An 18666-nucleotide genomic window follows, 5' to 3' on the forward strand; every position below is an offset into this window, starting at 1 on the left:
CTGGTCTCTGAGCTGATTCGCTGTGTTTTGCCCTCCTTCAGTTGGACTGGGTGAAAGGGTAAACATGTCTGGCAGCCATAGGAAGTCAGTAATTTCTTGCAGGTAGTGCATTCTTGCAGGTAGAAAGGCAGGACACCTAGAAACATAATTATAGTGGTTGGAGTAAATAATAATGACAGAAATAGGCAAACGGGGCGAAACAAACAATGGATAAAAATGAATTTCTCCAAAGAAATCACGATCCAAATAAACTCAATCCAAAACAGGATTTGGCTGTAGTAAACAGGGTAAGGTTAGCCTAGGTCTACTGTTGAGACAAAAATATACCCTACCCATAGAGACACACTCCCTGTCAGAGCCCCTCGAAGTTCGAACACTGACTGGCACAGCTAGGTAGAAATACCTTGAGACACCCCATGGGCAAAACCATTGCCACACGAAGAAGGAGTGCATATAACCAATTAACTGGTTCAAACCTTCTTTAACCAACAGAGGCTGTACAAATGTTTAAACCGTACTAATAGTCATCACATTCACACAGGCCTTTCTAATTCAGACCAGTAAATGTTATAGAGCTCTCAAACAAATAATCACATTTACAAAAGGACAGAATCCGTGGTAATAAGGGGCGTGCCCCTCTCGAGCATTCGCACACGTCCGTGCCGAGTGTGGGCGTGCATGAGCGTAACTTTGAGAGGCGGCATACAATCAATCACATGACAAACACAAAGCAAGCACTTAAAAATAAATGCAGAAGCTGAAGGAAAATAGACAAGTTACACAGATCATTTGGAAACTTGGCAAGTTGGTTGCAATATGTGGAGCTATCATGCCACAAGACGAGACCCAGATGCAGACACAGGAGGCAGATGGTTGGAGTCTTACAATATTTAATAATCCAATAGGGGAAGGTAAGAGAATGGTCGTGGACAGGCAAAAAGGTCAAAACCAGTTCAGAGTCCTGGAGATACAGTGTGGCAGAAAGGTTCGAGGTCAGGGCAGGCAGAATGGTCAGTCCAAAAAACATGCAAGGGTCAAAACCAGGAGGAATAGCAAAAGGAGTATGCGGGAAAAACACACTGGTTGACTTGATGAAACTGATCAGGGTGTGTTCTGGGCATACTCCACCCAGACCAGTTGATGGCTCCAGAAAGTAGGGTTGGTTGAGACCAGGCACCTTGAGGTGGTCTCCAGTTCTTGGTTGGCTCGCTCCGACTGACCATTAGTTTGGGGATGGAATCCGGATGACAGGCTGGCCGACGACCCAATAAGGGTGCAGAATGCCTTCAAGAACTGAGACGAGAACCCCGATCGGAGACCATGTCTACCGAAAGTCCATGGATCCGGAAGACATGTTGCACCATAAGCGGGGCCGTCTCCTTGGCAGAAGATGTCAGGGGCCATTGTGGGCCACCAGAAACGTTGTCGAAGGAAGGCTAGTTTACGACGGGACCCTGGATGACAGGTCAGCCTGGAGGTACGAGCCCATTCCAGACGCGAGGGGTCCGGATGGATGAGGATGGGTGCTGTTGTGAACTGATGCTTCAGGTCCACAAAGGCTTTGTCGACAGCTGGAGATGATTTAAACCGTACCTTGGGAGAGGTGAGAGGGGGGCCGCCAGGGTGCTGTAGTCCCGAATGAAATGGCGGTAGAGGTTTGCAAAACCAAGAAACCATTGCAACTGCTCCCTGGGTGTTGGTTGAGGCCAATCCACCACTGCTTTCACCTTTCCAGGATCCATCTGAACATTGCCCTCAGCAATGACATATTCCAGAAAGGTGATTGTAGAGCGGTGGAACTCACACTTCTCGGAGAAAACAAGCGACACCTGGGGGGGTGGGGGGGGGGGGGTGGAGACAATAATGAGGACAGGTGAAACTGATCAGGGTGTGACAGGAGCAGTGATTTGAGTTTCTACAATATTAAAATCTCTAGAAAAGTTGTGCGATGCTCACAGGTTCCTCTGTGTTGCTGTCCTGTTGCCCTGAAGAAGGCCCAGTTGGGGTCAAAACATTGCTTGAATAAACTCAGACTTGGGAGTGCTATTATGCTCTCTAATCCAACACCTGGACAAGTTTATTTTAAAATATGTGTGCAAAACACTTCTTCTTGTGTTTGACCCTTTAGTTGGACAACCTGGACGAGCAGGCTGCCCAGATCCGACGGGAGCTGGATGGACGTCTGCAGATGGCCGATCAGATTGCCAGGGTGAGTCTGATAGCCTATACACACTGCAGCAGAACAACCTCATGAACACACTGGTTACATTGTGCAGAGCCACACATAAACGTGAATAAACAGTTTGTAAGCATCCAAATGGCTTCACGATGCGAGTTCTCCAAGAGCTTCACTATTGTACAAACAGCTTTACGCCACAATTAATATACTGTAGGCTATATCTGGTCATTTGTCGAATGACATGTATTCACATTAGTGTTGACAATACAACAATACATTATTTGGATTTGATTTGAATCTATTTTATTATTATAGTGCCTTGCTTCATCGGGATGACCAGCCCACATGGACACAAAAGCTGACTTGTTATGGTAAAACCCTTCTGTAACACATACTTATTGATGTGTTTTTTTTCTTCTTCAAAGGGAGGCAAATTCCCCAAGTTTGTGTCGAAGGAAATGGAGCAGATGTACATAGAGGAGCTGAAGGCGTCGGTGAACCAGCTGATGGCCAACCTGGAGAGCATGCCCGTGTCTAAGGGAGGAGAGTTCAAACTGCAGAAGCTGAAGAAAGGACACAACACCTCCATCATGGACATGGGTCAGGAGGACGAGAACACACTGTCCAAGTCTGATGTGGTGCTCTCCTTTACTCTGGAGGTAGGAACCCTAACCACGGCCCTAAATCTAGCCTGAACCCTAACACTAAGCCTGGCCAAGTCTGAAGTCCTGCTCTCCTGCAGTCTGGAGGTCCTAACCCTAGCCCTGACCCTAAACCTGACCTTAACCTTAACCCTGTCCAAGTATGATGTGGTGCTCCTCTTGACTATGGAGGCGCTAAACCTAGCCCTGACCCTTCACCTGGCACTAGCCCTAACCCTGTCTAGGAAGGATAAGACCTCAGCCATTTGGCATTATGAGAGAATATGCTAAATACAGTGTTACCCTTTCTGTAATGTGATTTTCTCAGTTACAAAGAAGTCACACTGTAAGCACAAGTCCATTTGAATAGAGATTAATACCATACAAATGTTCTATCGAAACAGTACTGCTCTGAGAGCTCCACCCTATTATCCTGAGCCTCTCGCTCTCAGACAGACCTTTTCACCTGCCTCTGTCTTTATAAAGAGAATGAGTCATCATACACATTATCAACATATTTATTAGCAATGGCTCTATGTTCTGCAGGGCAAGGGAAACAGAGCTTGACATGCTTTAAGCACTTTCTATCGATGTCTGTGGTGGTGGTGATGATATAGCAATATATATATCTCAGCTGGCCCTTTGGAAAAATAGATCTGATCTGCCCTTTCATTGGTCTTGATTATTTTAGCACATGAATACATTCCAGGCCAAAGTCCCAAGGTGAGTTTGCTTCTCTCTTCTCTCTCTAGATTTATATCCTTCTAGACCAGGGCCCCTATTCAGAAAATGTCTAAGAGTTAGAGCGCTGAATGATGTAGAATCAGGTCCACCTGCTTAATTGTTATGCTTTAAAAGGCCAAAATGATCCTGGATCAGCACTCCTACTCTGAGACGCTTTTGAATATAAACCCAGTATAGATTGCAAACAGATGGCCCTCTAGAAATAAAGAAAGAGAATAAAAATATATGGAAGCTTTCAGGAAGAACATTTTGTCGAAATGACTCCTCTATAGTACTCCCCGATCACTGGGGTAGACTTCCGTTGTTTAGTTATAAATCACAGATCACAAGGTAGACCTGGATAATGTAGTGAACCACAATAAAAACCTCCTTTTATAATTCCGTAGCAACTTTGTTACTCATCCTTCATCATAACAAGAGTTATTATGATCTCAGAGAATGTAATAAATGCAGAAGGGCTGTTTCTGTTACCCTGGCTACTGTAGGAGAATAAGGTATTATTCTAGCATGGGCAGATTAATACTGCTCCCTCCCAGCCTCAGCAGTTGATTGTAGTGGGGAGCAGAGCAGATGCAGTGATTATGGTGCGAGGACTGAAACTACTGCTTTATAGATCAGAGAGGCTGGCCTGATTTGTAGCTTCTGTCATGGAATTTAGTAATGTGGTTTTTGGACTCCATTGTCTTTTTTCTTTTTTTAGTTTAGAAACGTTTGTGGAGGTTAGGTATGGTGTGGCTGTTATTAAGCTTTAGCTACTGCAGGCCTATGATATGAAGGCAGTGCGCCCCGGCGCACTTCAGGTGAGGAAGACTGTTTCAGGCCTACCAGAGTTACTCTTTTAATATAACACTTATCTTTACACAAACTATTTGGATTGAAAATGAACGAATGACTCTCCTTCTGTACATCTATATCTGTATAGCAGATGCAGTAACCACTTGACATAAAGAAATGCATTTCGGTGTCATAGCATGCCACGGGCATATCTCTCTGGGGTTAGGACTAAACTTATATATATATATATATATATATATATATATATATTAATTAGTGTCATACAGTGGACACCTTTTCTAGCAATGCCCTGATACATTTAGTGCTTAAATCTCTGACAGCTGAACCGAGAGGTGGACAATTATTGTTTCAGGAAAGTAGCCTAACTTGTCATAGGCTGTTTTTGAGGACATGTAAATGTGGATATTTGTCCAACATCCCTTGTTTATTGATGGTGTTGGCTGTCATGTGGTCCAGCACAAATTTTCCTAAAGGAAACTCTGAAATGGCATATTGTTTTAATGAAGATTTTAGAATATTGACATAAAAATCAGTCACCAATTGGATGGAAACCTAGCTATAGACACCGTAAAGACTCTGGCAAGTGCACTAGTCCAGTGTCACTTAGATTAATCCTGCACATCATGGTTCACCAGCAGCTCCAAACATCTAAAGAATAACCTACCAGCTAATCAAGCTTGTAAGAATTGTACTTACAGTCTTAAAAATCCTTCTTTAGCCTTTTACTGCAGTGGGCTAAATCAGGGTCACACAGAGTTCTTCTTGATAGTCTTAAACAAATCTATTTTTAAGCAAAAGTACACACCTCACTCACATGGTTATGGGCCTAAAAAAAGAAGTCAATTGTTTCATGTCAGATAAAAAGTTCAAATGTATTCAATTTCGAGGTTGCATCCCAATATTACACTTTATATCACAGAAGACTGAAATATAACAACGCCGTTTGATAAAGAAGAACTAGAATTTCTGCGTAATAAATAAAATAAAGTTGATTAATTATGTAATTATGAAAAATAAAACTGATCCTAGATCAGCACTCCTACTCTGAGACGCTTTTGAATATAAACCCAGTATAGATTGCAAACAGATGGCCCTCTAGCCATAAAGAAAGAGAATAAAAATATATGGAAGCTTTCAGGAAGAACATTCTGCCTAAATGACTCCTCTATAGTACTTCCTGATCACTGGAGTAGACTTCCATTGTTAAATTATAAATCACAGATCACAAGGTAGACCAGGATAATGTAGTGAAACAAAATAAATCATCCTCTTTTAATTTCATAGCAACTTCATTAGTCATCATAATAACTCCTGTTATGATGAATGGTCTAAGAGAATTCAGTATACACAGAAGAGCTGTTTCTGTTCCCCTAGCTACTTTAGGAGAAGGAAGTATAATTTTAGCATGTGCAGATTAATACTGCTCACTCCCAGTCCCAGCAGTTGATTGTAGTGGGGAGCAGAGCAGATGCAGTGATTATGGTGCGAGGACTGAAACTACTGCTTTATAGATCAGAGAGGCTGGCCTGATTTGTAGCTTCTGTCGTGGAATTTCGTGATGGGATTTTTGAGCTCCATTGTCTTTTCCTTTTTAATGGTCATGAGTTCTAGTTCGCTTGAGTAGACCTAAATGTTAGTATCTTTCTCTCAGTCGGGGTGTTGTGTAGTTTAAGGCAGTGGTTCTCAACTGGTTTTGGGTCAGGACCCAAATTGAACCAGGTTGTCTTAGTAATATTCACATCGCAATTTTCTTTTTGCCAAAATACTGTATTTTTTTATGCTATACTGGTAGGGAATGTAGCAATTATACGACAAGGGAACAACAGTCATTGTTAGTAATTCCATATTGATCATATTCTTGACGGAGAATGGTAATAAGCTCACTGGTTTGACACCACAAAATCAACCAAATCCACTAAATAGCGCTGCTAATATCTATATTGAAAATAGTGTGATTGAAGAAAAATTATTCAGAGATTAAATTCACTCACTTTTTACCACTTTCTACCTGGTTTTAGTTGTTTAGTCATTCAGACTGGAGTATTTTTTCAATCAACATTTTCATAATTTTTTTATTCAGACACCCACGACCCATTCAAAACCTCCCATGACCCAAATTTGGGCCACAACCCACCAGTTGAAAATGACTGGTTTAAAACATACCGTAAATGTTGTTGACCAATATAGCTTAGGAGGTTAATGGATTTTACAGTAATGTATTCATTAATGTTTTTTATGTGGTAGTATGCATTTACTGTACCTTTGTTGGTTTATGTCAAGGAGATTGTTGTAGTCATGTATAGGGCACCATAGACAGTTGGGGGCTGTGCTTGGACCTTTTCAGGAGGGTGCAATGTAACAGAATGTAACATAATATTGTCTAGACCAGAGTAATGTCAGCTCTATATTTGGTACATTTCTGCTACATTGTGAACCTTACCGCATACACCCATGGTTTCACGACCTGCTGTTTGTGCTCTCCAGGTAGTGATCATGGAGGTGGTGGGCCTGAAGTCTCTGGCTCCTAACAGGATTGTTTACTGCACCATGGAGGTGGAGGGAGGGGAGAAACTGCAGACAGACCAGGCTGAGGCCTCCAAGCCAACGTAAGACCCTTCTTTCTCTGTCTATCTGTCTCTGTCTCTGTCTGCCTCTGTTTGTCTGTCTCAGTCTATCTCTGTCTGTCTCTGTCTGCCTCTGTCTGTCTGTCTGTCGTCTGTCTGTCTCTGTCTCTCTTTCTCTGTGCCTCTCTCACCTCAACTCTTAACCTGCCTGATGGTTAACATCCACTGACGCATGTGTTGTTCTCATGTGATCTGAATGCAGTCACCTTCTCTTCAGGCTGTGATTCCTGAGTCATCTGATCAAAGAATGCTCCCAGTGTAATCCTCCATTTATAACAGTCTGTCTCCATGGGAATTAAAGGGAGGTCAGATGATGAGTGAAAAGATAACACCGGGCAAAGCCCCCCATCTCAGGATGATAGCTTTCCAAAAAGGTTCTCCTTGGAACACCTCAAGTTTACCGAGATGTGTAACCTTATACAGTAGATACATACCGAAACGATCTATTCAGGTTCAACACATTAAGTTGGTTCAGGTTCATTGTGGTCCCAGCCTTTCATCAACCCTTCCTGAATGTCAAAAGTGGTGATGATGTTAAGGATGAAGGAATTAATGTGAATGGGTTTTCGCAGACTGGATCCTGAGTCTGTCTACTGTTATCAAGGAAGCAGCCTGTAATGTTACAGTGTGTCTGTGATGCCAGCCTCTCTCCAGTGATGTGATGTTCAGCTCGCGATTATGAACTATTTTAGAGACTCGTCCTCTTGCTCTCGCACAGATTCAAGTGCCATTTTATAATGAGAGGGAGATGAGAGAAGGGGGAGAGCGAGAGGGAGAGCAATAGATGAAGGATAGGCATGAAAAGAGAAAATGACAGGATGACAAACAAAGTGGTGAAGAGGGGGAGAAAGAGGAGGAGATGAGGAGAGCAGCCTCTGTGTGTGCCCCGACTCCAGTGCTGCCAGGCAGGGAGAGTGATTAGGACCTGCATCTTAATGGAGCAAGAGAGAGCCCCCTCTAGCACTCCTGGAAATGACAAGCATCTCGTGCTGCTAGCTAGCTGTCAGCTTATCCATCGCATACACCATCACACAGGCGCTGTTTTAAGAACCTCCTTGTACAGGATGAGACGTGTCTTGACTGATCTAGGATCTTTAAGTCAGTTAAGAACAAATTCTTATTTACAATGACAGCATAACCCCAGCCGAACCCAGACGACGCTGGGCCGATTGTGCGTTGCCCTATCCCCAATCACAGCCAGTTGTGATACAGCCTGTAATCGAAACACGGTCTGTAGTGACGCCTCTAGCGCTGAGATGCAGTGCCTTAGACCGCTGCGCCACTTGGGAGCCCAAATCTTGTGTCATTTAGTTTAACAAATGATCCCTGAATATAATACAGTACTGCTCTCATTCTTATTGTATATGATCATACTTAATAAATGCATGATCAATGTAGGTAGTAGAACTAAGGGGCCAATGTAAATCAGTAACATTCGAACCACATTCCCAGTGTGAGATGAGACACCACCTGGTGGTGATGAGTGTTAATGTCAGTAAGGCAGAGGAGAAAGACATTGTCACTCACAGATGCAGCTCACAGCAGGAGGAGAAACGGCAAACACACACACACACACACACACACACACACACACACACACACACACACACACACACACACACACACACACACACACACACACACACACACACACACACACACACACACACACACACACACAGCTTCAGACTGCTGGCTCTGTCTTGTGCTGCCTGTCTCCTTGATGATGATGATATCACATGCCATCCAATCATGACACAATAACCCCTATGAACATGTTAGTATATATCTCATTGTGAATGTGTGTGTGTGTGTGTGTGTACATGCATGAGTGTTTGTGTGTGTCTCTGTGTGAGTGGTAGAGCTCCCTCAGGCTGTGCTTGCCTGTGTGGAGCGGCCGGTGCGCCAGTCTCCCACTCAGTCTCACTCCATCTCCTCTCTGTAATAAATTGAAATGTTGCTTCTGCACAGCATTTTATATACCTTCTACCCCTCTCTACTTCTACCCCTCTCTACTTCTACCCCTTTCTACTTCTACCCTTTGCACGTTCAGCCACGACAAATAAAGTGTCAACTGCTATTCTCAGTCTGTCTCATAACTGAGCAGTACGTAGCTTACCCAGCCCCAGTTTATTGTTTTTCTTTTTTAACAACCACGTCTCACTCTTTCTGAGAGCGCAGGTATCGACCTTTGGGAAAGAGGATGAGAATGTGCGAGATAAAGGGAAAACGGGGAAGGCGATTCTAGTGGATCTTGTGCAATTCCTCTTGGCCAGGTAGATGTTCATTTAGGCTAGGATTCAATCCAACACAGAATAACAAACAACCTGAGCACAGGGATAGACTTTTAAAGGCATTTCCAGAATGCTGGCTGATCTAACTTTCGCTGTATAGACTGCAAATGTCGTCTCAAACATAAATTAAAATTCCAAATTAAATGACTGTGCACACGTTGTTTGTCTGTGTTTGTTTGCAGCCTGGCCTAAAGCTACAGCCCTGTAGATGTTGGAGATGCGTCCGTCCATGTCTTGAGAGCTGTGTCAAATCAAATCAAACTTTATTTGTCACATGCGACGATTACAACAACATTTTACAACGTAAAATGTTTACTTTACAAGCCCTTAAATAACAACGCAGATCAAGAAATTGAGTTAAGAAAAAGTAACACAATAAAATAACAATAACAAGGCTATATACAGGGGGTACCGGTACCGAGTCAATGTGCGGGGGTTACATGTTAGTCGAGGTAAGTAGTCAATCTAAATAGTCAGGGTGGCAATTTGATTAATTGTTCAGCAGTCTTATGGCTTGGGGGTCGAAGCTGTTAAGTAGCCTTTTGGTTCTAGACTTGGCGCTCCGGTACCGCTTGCTGTGCGGTAGCAGAGAAAACAGTCTATGACTTGGGTGACTAGAGTCTTTGACAATTTTTTGGGGCCTTCCTCTGACACCACTTAGTATATAGGTCCTGGATGGCAGGAAGCTTGGGGCCCCAGTGATGTACTGGGCCATACGCACTACCCTCTGTAGCACTTTGCGGGCAGATGCCGAGCAGTTGCCATACCAGAAGGTCACATGCTTCTGATGTGTGTGTGTGTTGTGTTTCAGCTGGGGAACCCAGGGAGACTTCACCACCACACACCCCCTCCCTGCCGTCAAGGTGAAACTGTTTACAGAAAGCACTGGAGTGCTGGCCCTGGAGGATAAAGAGCTGGGCAGGGTAACACAATCTTTGATCTCTCTCTCTCTCTCTCTCTCTCTCTCTCTCTCTCTCTCTCTCTCTCTCTCTCTCTCTCTCTCCCTCTCTCAACAGATTTCCAACGGTCTAATGTCCACTGCTTGTGTTTCTTGGCTCTCTTCTTATTGGTGTCCTTTAGTAGTTGTTTCTTTGCAGCAATTTGACCATGAAGGCCTGATTCATGCAGTCGCCTCTGAACAGTTGATGAGATGTGTCTGTTACTTGAACTCTGTGAAGCATTTATATGGGCTGCAATCCTGAGGCTGGTAACTCTAGTGAACTTATCCTCTGCAGCAGAGGTAACTCTGGGTCGTCCTTTCCTGTGCCGGTCCTCATGAGAGCTAGTATTGTCATAGCACTTTATGTTTTGCACTTGAAGAAACGTTAAAAGTTCTTGACATTTTCCGGATTGACTGATCTTCATGTCTTATAGTAATGATGGACTGTCGTTTCTCGTTGCTTATTTGAGCTGTTCTTACCATAATATCTTTTACCAAATCATATTAAATCTCATTTTATTGTTCACATACACATATTTAACAGATGTTATTGCAGGTGTAGTGAAATGCTTGTGTTCCTAGCTCCAACAGTGCAGTCATATCTAACAATTCACAACAATAGACACAAATCTAAAGTAAAAGAAAGGAGTTAAGAAATATATGACTATTAGGACCAGCAATGTCAGAATGGCGTTGAGTAAAATACAGTAGAATATAATACAGTATATACATATGCAAGCAGTATGTAAACATTATTAATGTGACCAGTCAGTCAGTCAGTCTATGTCTATGTATATATGGCAGCAGCCTCTAAGGTGCAGGGTTGAGTAATCGGATGGCTATTTAACAGTCTGATGGCTTTGAGATAGAAGCTGTTTTTCAGTCTCTCAGTCCCAACTTGGATGCACATGTACTGACCACGCCCAGGGCTATCTTCTGTATACCACCCCTACCTTGTCACAACACAACTGATTGACTCCAACGCATTAAGAAAGAAAGAAATTCCACAAATTAACTTTTAAGGCACACCTGTTAATTGAAATGCATTCCAGGTGACTACCTCAAGAGGCTGGTTGAGAGAATGCCAAGAGTGTGCAAAGCTGTCAAGGCAAAGGGTGTTAACTTTGAAGAATCAGAAATAAAATATATTTTGATTTGTTTAACACTTTTTTGGTTACTACATGATTCCATATGTGTTATTTCATAGTTTTAATGTCTTCACTATTATTCTACAATATAAAGAAAAACCCTTGAATGAGTAGGTGTGTCCAAACATTGTTTTAAACCTTTGCATTTTAGGCCAATACATTTCTCCTGGTTGTTGAACAGGAAGCCCAGGTGACCCCAGCCATCCATATACTGAGCTGTTATGTCACTGAGTAGACAGTTATGCTGGATTCCACATCGACCCCTAGCCCCTACTCCCTAGGCACTCATGTAGTTCTGAGAGGATTGGATTGATAATAGCATTATGGTATTATGGTTAGGAAGTATTTGGAAACCAGTATAGTATGCCATTTCCAGGTAAAGTCACAATCCCCAAACCACACACTCTGTAACGTGAGCACACACCATTCAGAGCACACATCATTATGGGACAGAGAAAGCTGGTGTAATCAGTCCTGGGTTGGTTAGCATGATGTGATGTGTAGACAGTAAGCTACAGCCACCGCTGGTGTTAAGGTGAGTGAATGAGGACCCAAAAGCGAACTAACTTAAACAGAGCTTCTTTAATAACCAAACATAGGTAGGCTCAGATAGACCGGCAGATTCCGACAGGACAGGACAAGGTTACAGCAAACATGACGATAGTCTGGCTCAGGCATGAAACACAAACAAGAATCCGACAAGGACAGGAACAGAAACAGAGAGAGATATAGGGACCTAATCAGAGGGAAAAAGGGAACAGGTGGGGAACGGGGTGAATGGGTAGTTAGAGGAGACAAGGAACAGCTGGGAGAAAGCGGGGGAGAAAAGGTAACCTAACAACGACCAGCAGAGGGAGACAGGGTGAAGGGAAAGGACAGAGACAAGACACAACATGACAGTACCCCCCCACTCACCGAGCGCCTCCTGGCGCACTCGAGGAGGAAACCTGGCGGCAACGGAGGAAATCCTCGATCAGCGCACGGTCCAGCACGTCCCGAGAGGGAACCCAACTCCTCTCCTCAGGACCGTACCCCTCCCAATCGACAAGGTACTGGTGACCACGGCCTCGAGGACGCATGTCCAAAATCCTGCGGACCCTGTAGATGGGTGCGCCCTCGACAAGGATGGGGGGGGGGGGGGGAAGACGAGCGGGGGCGCGAAGAACGGGCTTAATACAGGAGACATGGAAGACCGGGTGGACGCGACGAAGGTATCGCGGAAGAAGAAGTCGAACTGCGACAGGATTAATGACCCGAGAAATACGGAACGGACCAATGAACCGCGGGGTCAACTTGCGAGAAGCCGTCTTAAGGGGAAGGTTCTGAGTGGAGAGCCAAACTCTCTGACCGTGACAATATCTAGGACTCTTAGTTCTACGCTTATTAGCAGCCCTCACAGTCTGCGCCCTATAACGGCAAAGTGCAGACCTGACCCTCTTCCAGGTGCGCTCGCAACGTTGGACAAAAGCCTGAGCGGAGGGGACGCTGGACTCGGCGAACTGAGATGAGAACAGCGGAGGCTGGTACCCGAGGCTACTCTGAAAAGGAGATAGCCCGGTCGCAGACGAAGGAAGCGAGTTGTGGGCGTATTCTGCCCAGGGGAGCTGTTCTGACCAAGACGCAGGGTTGCGAAAAGAAAGACTGCGTAAGATGCGACCAATAGTCTGATTGGCCCGTTCTGCTTGACCGTTAGACTGGGGGTGAAAGCCGGAAGAGAGACTGACGGAAGCCCCAATCAAACGGCAAAACTCCCTCCAAAATTGAGACGTGAATTGCGGACCTCTGTCCGAAACGACGTCTGACGGAAGGCCATGAATTCTGAAAACATTCTCGATGATGATTTGTGCCGTCTCTTTAGCAGAAGGAAGCTTAGCAAGGGGAATGAAATGAGCCGCCTTAGAGAACCTATCGACAACCGTAAGAATAACAGTCTTCCCCGCTGACGAAGGCAGTCCGGTGACAAAATCTAAGGCGATGTGAGACCACGGTCGAGAGGGAATAGGAAGCGGCCTGAGACGGCCGGCAGGAGGAGAGTTACCGGACTTAGTCTGCGCGCAGACCGAACAAGCAGCCACGAAACGACGCGTGTCATGCTCCCGGGTGGGCCACCAAAAATGCTGGCGAATGGAAGCAAGCGTACCCCGAACGCCAGGGTGGCCAGCTAACTTGGCAGAGTGAGCCCACTGAAGAACGGCCAGACGAGTAGGAACGGGAACGAAAAGAAGGTTCCTAGGACAAGCGCGCGGCGACGGAGTGTGACTGAGCGCTTGTTTTACCTGCCTCTCAATTCCCCAGACAGTCAACCCGACAACACGCCCCTCAGGGAGAATCCCCTCGGGGTCAGTGGAGGCTACTGAAGAACTGAAGAGACGAGACAAAGCATCAGGCTTGGTGTTCTTAGAGCCCGGACGATAAGAAATCACAAACTCGAAACGAGCGAAAAACAGCGCCCAACGCGCCTGACGCGCATTAAGTCGTTTGGCAGAACGGATGTACTCAAGGTTCCTATGGTCAGTCCAAACGACAAAAGGAACGGTCGCCCCCTCCAACCACTGTCGCCATTCGCCTAGGGCTAACCGGATGGCGAGCAGTTCGCGGTTACCCACATCATAGTTACGTTCCGACGGCGACAGGCGATGAGAAAAATACGCGCATGGGTGGACCTTGTCGTCAGAGAGGGAGCGCTGAGAAAGAATGGCTCCCACGCCCACCTCTGACGCGTCAACCTCGACAACGAACTGTCTAGAGACGTCAGGTGTAACAAGGATAGGAGCGGATGTAAAACGATTCTTGAGGAGATCAAAAGCTCCCTGGGCGGAAACGGACCACTTAAAGCACGTCTTGACAGAAGTAAGGGCTGTGAGAGGAGCTGCCACCTGACCGAAATTACGGATGAAACGACGATAGAAGTTCGCGAAGCCGAGAAAGCGCTGCAGCTCGACGCGTGACTTAGGGACGGGCCAATCAATGACAGCTTGGACCTTAGCGGGATCCATCTTAATGCCTTCAGCGGAAATAACAGAACCGAGAAATGTGACGGAGGAGGCATGAAAAGTGCACTTCTCAGCCTTCACAAAAAGACAATTCTCTAAAAGGCGCTGGAGGACACGTCGAACGTGCTGAACATGAATCTGGAGTGACGGTGAAAAAATCAGGATATCGTCAAGGTAAACGAAAACAAAGATGTTCAGCATGTCTCTCAGGACATCATTGACTAATGCCTGAAAGACAGCTGGAGCGTTAGCGAGGCCGAAAGGAAGGACCCGGTATTCAAAGTGCCCTAACGGAGTGTTAAACGCCGTCTTCCACTCGTCCCCCTCCCTGATGCGCACAAGATGGTAAGCGTTACGAAGGTCCAACTTAGTGAAAAACCTGGCTCCCTGCAGGATCTCGAAGGCTGAAGACATAAGAGGAAGCGGATAACGATTCTTAACTGTTATGTCATTCAGCCCTCGATAATCTATGCAGGGGCGCAGAGACCCGTCCTTCTTCTTGACAAAAAAAAACCCCGCTCCGGCGGGAGAGGAGGAGGGGACTATGGTACCGGCGTCAAGAGCTACAGACAAATAATCCTCGAGAGCCTTACGTTCGGGAGCCGACAGAGAGTATAGTCTACCCCGGGGGGGAGTGGTTCCCGGAAGGAGATCAATACTACAATCATACGACCGGTGTGGAGGAAGAGAGGTGGCCCTGGACCGACTGAACACCGTGCGCAGATCGTGATATTCCTCCGGCACCCCTGTCAAATCACCAGGCTCCTCCTGTGAAGAAGAGACAGAGGAAACAGGAGGGATAGCAGACATTAAACATTTCACATGACAAGAGACGTTCCAGGAGAGGATAGAATTACTAGACCAATTAATGGAAGGATTATGACAAACTAGCCAGGGATGGCCCAAAACAACAGGTGTAAAAGGTGAACGAAAAATTAAAAAAGAAATGGTTTCGCTATGATTACCAGAAACAGTGAGGGTTAAAGGTAGCGTCTCACGCTGAATCCTGGGGAGAGGACTACCATCCAGGGCGAACAAGGCCGTGGACTCCCTTAACTGTCTGAGAGGAATGTCATGTTCCCGAGCCCAGGTCTCGTCCATAAAACAGCCCTCCGCCCCAGAGTCTATTAAGGCACTGCAGGAAGCTGACGAACCGGTCCAGCGTAGATGGACCGACAAGGTAGTGCAGGATCTTGAAGGAGAGACAGGAGTAGTAGCGCTCACCAGTAGCCCTCCGCTTACTGATGAGCTCTGGCTTTTACTGGACATGAAGTGACAAAATGACCAGCAGAACCGCAATAGAGACAGAGGCGGTTGGTGATTCTCCGTTCCCTCTCCTTAGTCGAGATGCGGATACCTCCCAGCTGCATAGGCTCAGCTCCCGAGCCGGCAGAGGAAGATGGTAGTGATGCGGAGAGGGGGGCAACGGAGAACGCGAGCTCCTTTCCACGAGCTCGGTGACGCAGATCAACCCGTCGCTCAATGCGAATAGCGAGTTCAATCAGGGAATCCACGCTGGAAGGGACCTCCCGGGAGAGAATCTCATCCTTTACCTCTGCGCGGAGACCCTCCAGAAAACGAGCGAGCAAAGCCGGCTCGTTCCAGCCACTGGAGGCAGCAAGAGTGCGAAACTCAATAGAGTAGTCTGTTATGGATCGATTACCTTGACATAGGGAAGACAGGGCCCTGGAAGCCTCCTCCCCAAAAACAGATCGATCAAAAACCCGTATCATCTCCTCCTTAAAGTCCTGATACTGGTTAGTACACTCAGCCCTTGCCTCCCAGATTGCCGTGCCCCACTCACGAGCCCGTCCAATAAGGAGAGATATGACGTAGGCGACACGAGCAGTGCTCCTGGAGTAAGTGTTGGGCTGGAGAGAAAACACAATATCACACTGGGTGAGGAACGAGCGGCATTCAGTGGGCTCCCCAGAGTAACACGGCGGGTTATTGATTCTGGGCTCCGGAGATTCGAAAGCCCTGGAAGTGGCCGGTGGATCGAGGCGGAGATGGTGAACCTGTTCTGTGAGGTTGGAGACTTGGGTGGCCAGGGTCTCAACGGCATGTCGAGCAGCAGACACTTCCTGCTCGTGTCTGCCTAGCATCGCTCCCTGGATCCCGACGGCTGAGTGGAGAGGATCCGAAGTCGCTGGGTCCATTCTTGGTCGGATTCTTCTGTTAAGGTGAGTGAATGAGGACCCAAAAGCGAACTAACTTAAACAGAGCTTCTTTAATAACCAAACATAGGTAGGCTCAGATAGACCGGCAGATTCCGACAGGACAGGACAAGGTTACAGCAAACATGACGATAGTCTGGCTCAGGCATGAAACACAAACAAGAATCCGACAAGGACAGGAACAGAAACAGAGAGAGATATAGGGACCTAATCAGAGGGAAAAAGGGAACAGGTGGGGAACGGGGTGAATGGGTAGTTAGAGGAGACAAGGAACAGCTGGGAGAAAGCGGGGGAGAAAAGGTAACCTAACAACGACCAGCAGAGGGAGACAGGGTGAAGGGAAAGGACAGAGACAAGACACAACATGACAGCTGGTCCCTAGGTACGCACCGTTCTTGTTTGAAATCCCTAGTGATGAGGATTATGCTAAAACTCGTTTTTAAAATCCCCATCTGATTGATGGGGCCTCTCTGTCCTGGATTAGGCAGGTGGTGAAATTAAGGAGGTGTGCTATAGCCTCATTCAAAACCCCTCCCCGTGGAGAAACAGGACCAATAGAGTGTCATCTTCACGGCCGGATTCAATACAGTACTGTGGGTGGGCTGAGTCAGGGATGTTTTTAACCCCTCACAGCCACCGCGTTTTGAGCTGTGACCACATGATAGTTCCTCAATGATGTATCCAGGCCACATCATGTCCACAACTGTCCAAGTATAAACGGTCCTTTCTCTTCACGTTAGACGTTTGACTGAATTGCATGTGGTTAGAATCCCCAAGCCGACTCTGTGAAAAGTCAGCTGATCTGCCCCTGACTTTAATTGCCCCTGTTTGTCACTAAGGTGAGGGTGTCTGCTCAATGACGTAACTGTAAGTCATGCAGAGATGTCTTAATCGTCTGCTTTGTTCCGCTCTCCTGTCCTCTAATGCAGAGAGAGAGAGCCCTCCAACATCCTGCGCTAGTGTGCCGGGCAGCCCTGGCTAGGCTGCACACGGGGCACAGACGTCAGTTCAACATCTGGTCTTCATTGACATTTGGTTGAGTTGTCAACTAATGTGAAATGTAAAAAAAATATCTTTGGATTTAGGGTAAAGGTTGGCTGAAAAAAAGTCTAAATTCCCTTACGTTGAGGACTTCTTGCATATTCTATCAGTTTTCCGCATTGATTTAAGGTCATCACATTGATTTCTGTTGTTGAAATGACGTGGAAACAACATTGATTCAACCAGTTTTAGCCCAGTGGGAGTGACCTTGGCTGTGATAGGGGCTCTTTGATCTCCTGCTGCAGCGGCAGAGAGGCAGTCAGTCAACCAGCAAGGCAGCAAGGCTTCATCAAAGCTCTTTAACTCAGCAAAGATAGATTACGCCCCGTCTTCAGGGAAGCCGGGAGGAGCAGAGTAGAGCGGGGACTGCTGGGCTTCTCTCTCCTTTGATATGGCAACACAGCTACACAGATACGCTGAGCCGCTGGCTCAAACGTGACACACAGCACAGGCACACTGGGGCCTGGTCTGCCAGAGCACGATTAAGATTTAATGGAAACTCTTGAAAATGTATTGAGTGTTCAAAATCCTTGAGAATGCTGACTCGTGGTGCTGAATACTGACTGACTGACTGACTGGCTGACTGGCTGACTGGGAGGATACAGACCAGGGATCTCTCCAATAAACCTTGTGGATATGTACAGTATAGTGCTTACACATGTATATATCCATATCTCTCAGAGGTGGTTACATTGTTACTGTACATTTCAACTGTAGTATCCAACACAGTTTTGCTTCCAACAAGATTCTCTGGTCTGATGAAACCAAGATTGAACTCTTTGGCCTAAATGCCAGCATCACGTCGAGGAAACCTGGAACCATCCTTACGGTAAAGCATGGTGGTGGCAGCATCATGATGTGGGGATGATTTTCAGTGGCAGGGACTGAGAGACTAGTCACTATCGAGGGAAAGATGAACGGAGCAAAGTACAGAGAGATCCTTGATGAAAACCTACTCCAGGGCGCTCAGGACCTCAGACTGGGGGCAAAGGTTCACCTTCCAACAGGACAACAACCCTAAGCACACAGCCAAGACAATGCAGGAGAGGCTACGGGACAAGTCTCTGAATGTCCTTGAGTGGCCTAGCCA

General features: G+C 46.2%; 1 protein-coding gene across 9 annotated transcripts in view; it reads left to right on the forward strand.

The window, feature by feature from the left end:
* The window catches only part of LOC110494076 (calcium-dependent secretion activator 1), a 169405-nt gene that overhangs the window by 103805 nt on the left and 46934 nt on the right, over positions 1-18666 (forward strand). For all 9 annotated transcript variants that reach the window (XM_090205439.1, XM_090205440.1, XM_090205434.1 and 6 more), the window contains exons 4-7: positions 2129-2209; positions 2605-2838; positions 6844-6965; positions 10089-10200. In XM_090205439.1, the coding sequence (XP_090061565.1) occupies positions 2129-2209; positions 2605-2838; positions 6844-6965; positions 10089-10200 (549 nt within the window). The remainder of the gene's footprint in view (positions 1-2128; positions 2210-2604; positions 2839-6843; positions 6966-10088; positions 10201-18666) is intronic.

This window comes from Oncorhynchus mykiss, chromosome 17 (genome assembly GCF_057628025.1).
Source record: "Oncorhynchus mykiss isolate SJ-2025 chromosome 17, ASM5762802v1, whole genome shotgun sequence".
Lineage (NCBI taxonomy): Eukaryota > Metazoa > Chordata > Actinopteri > Salmoniformes > Salmonidae > Oncorhynchus > Oncorhynchus mykiss.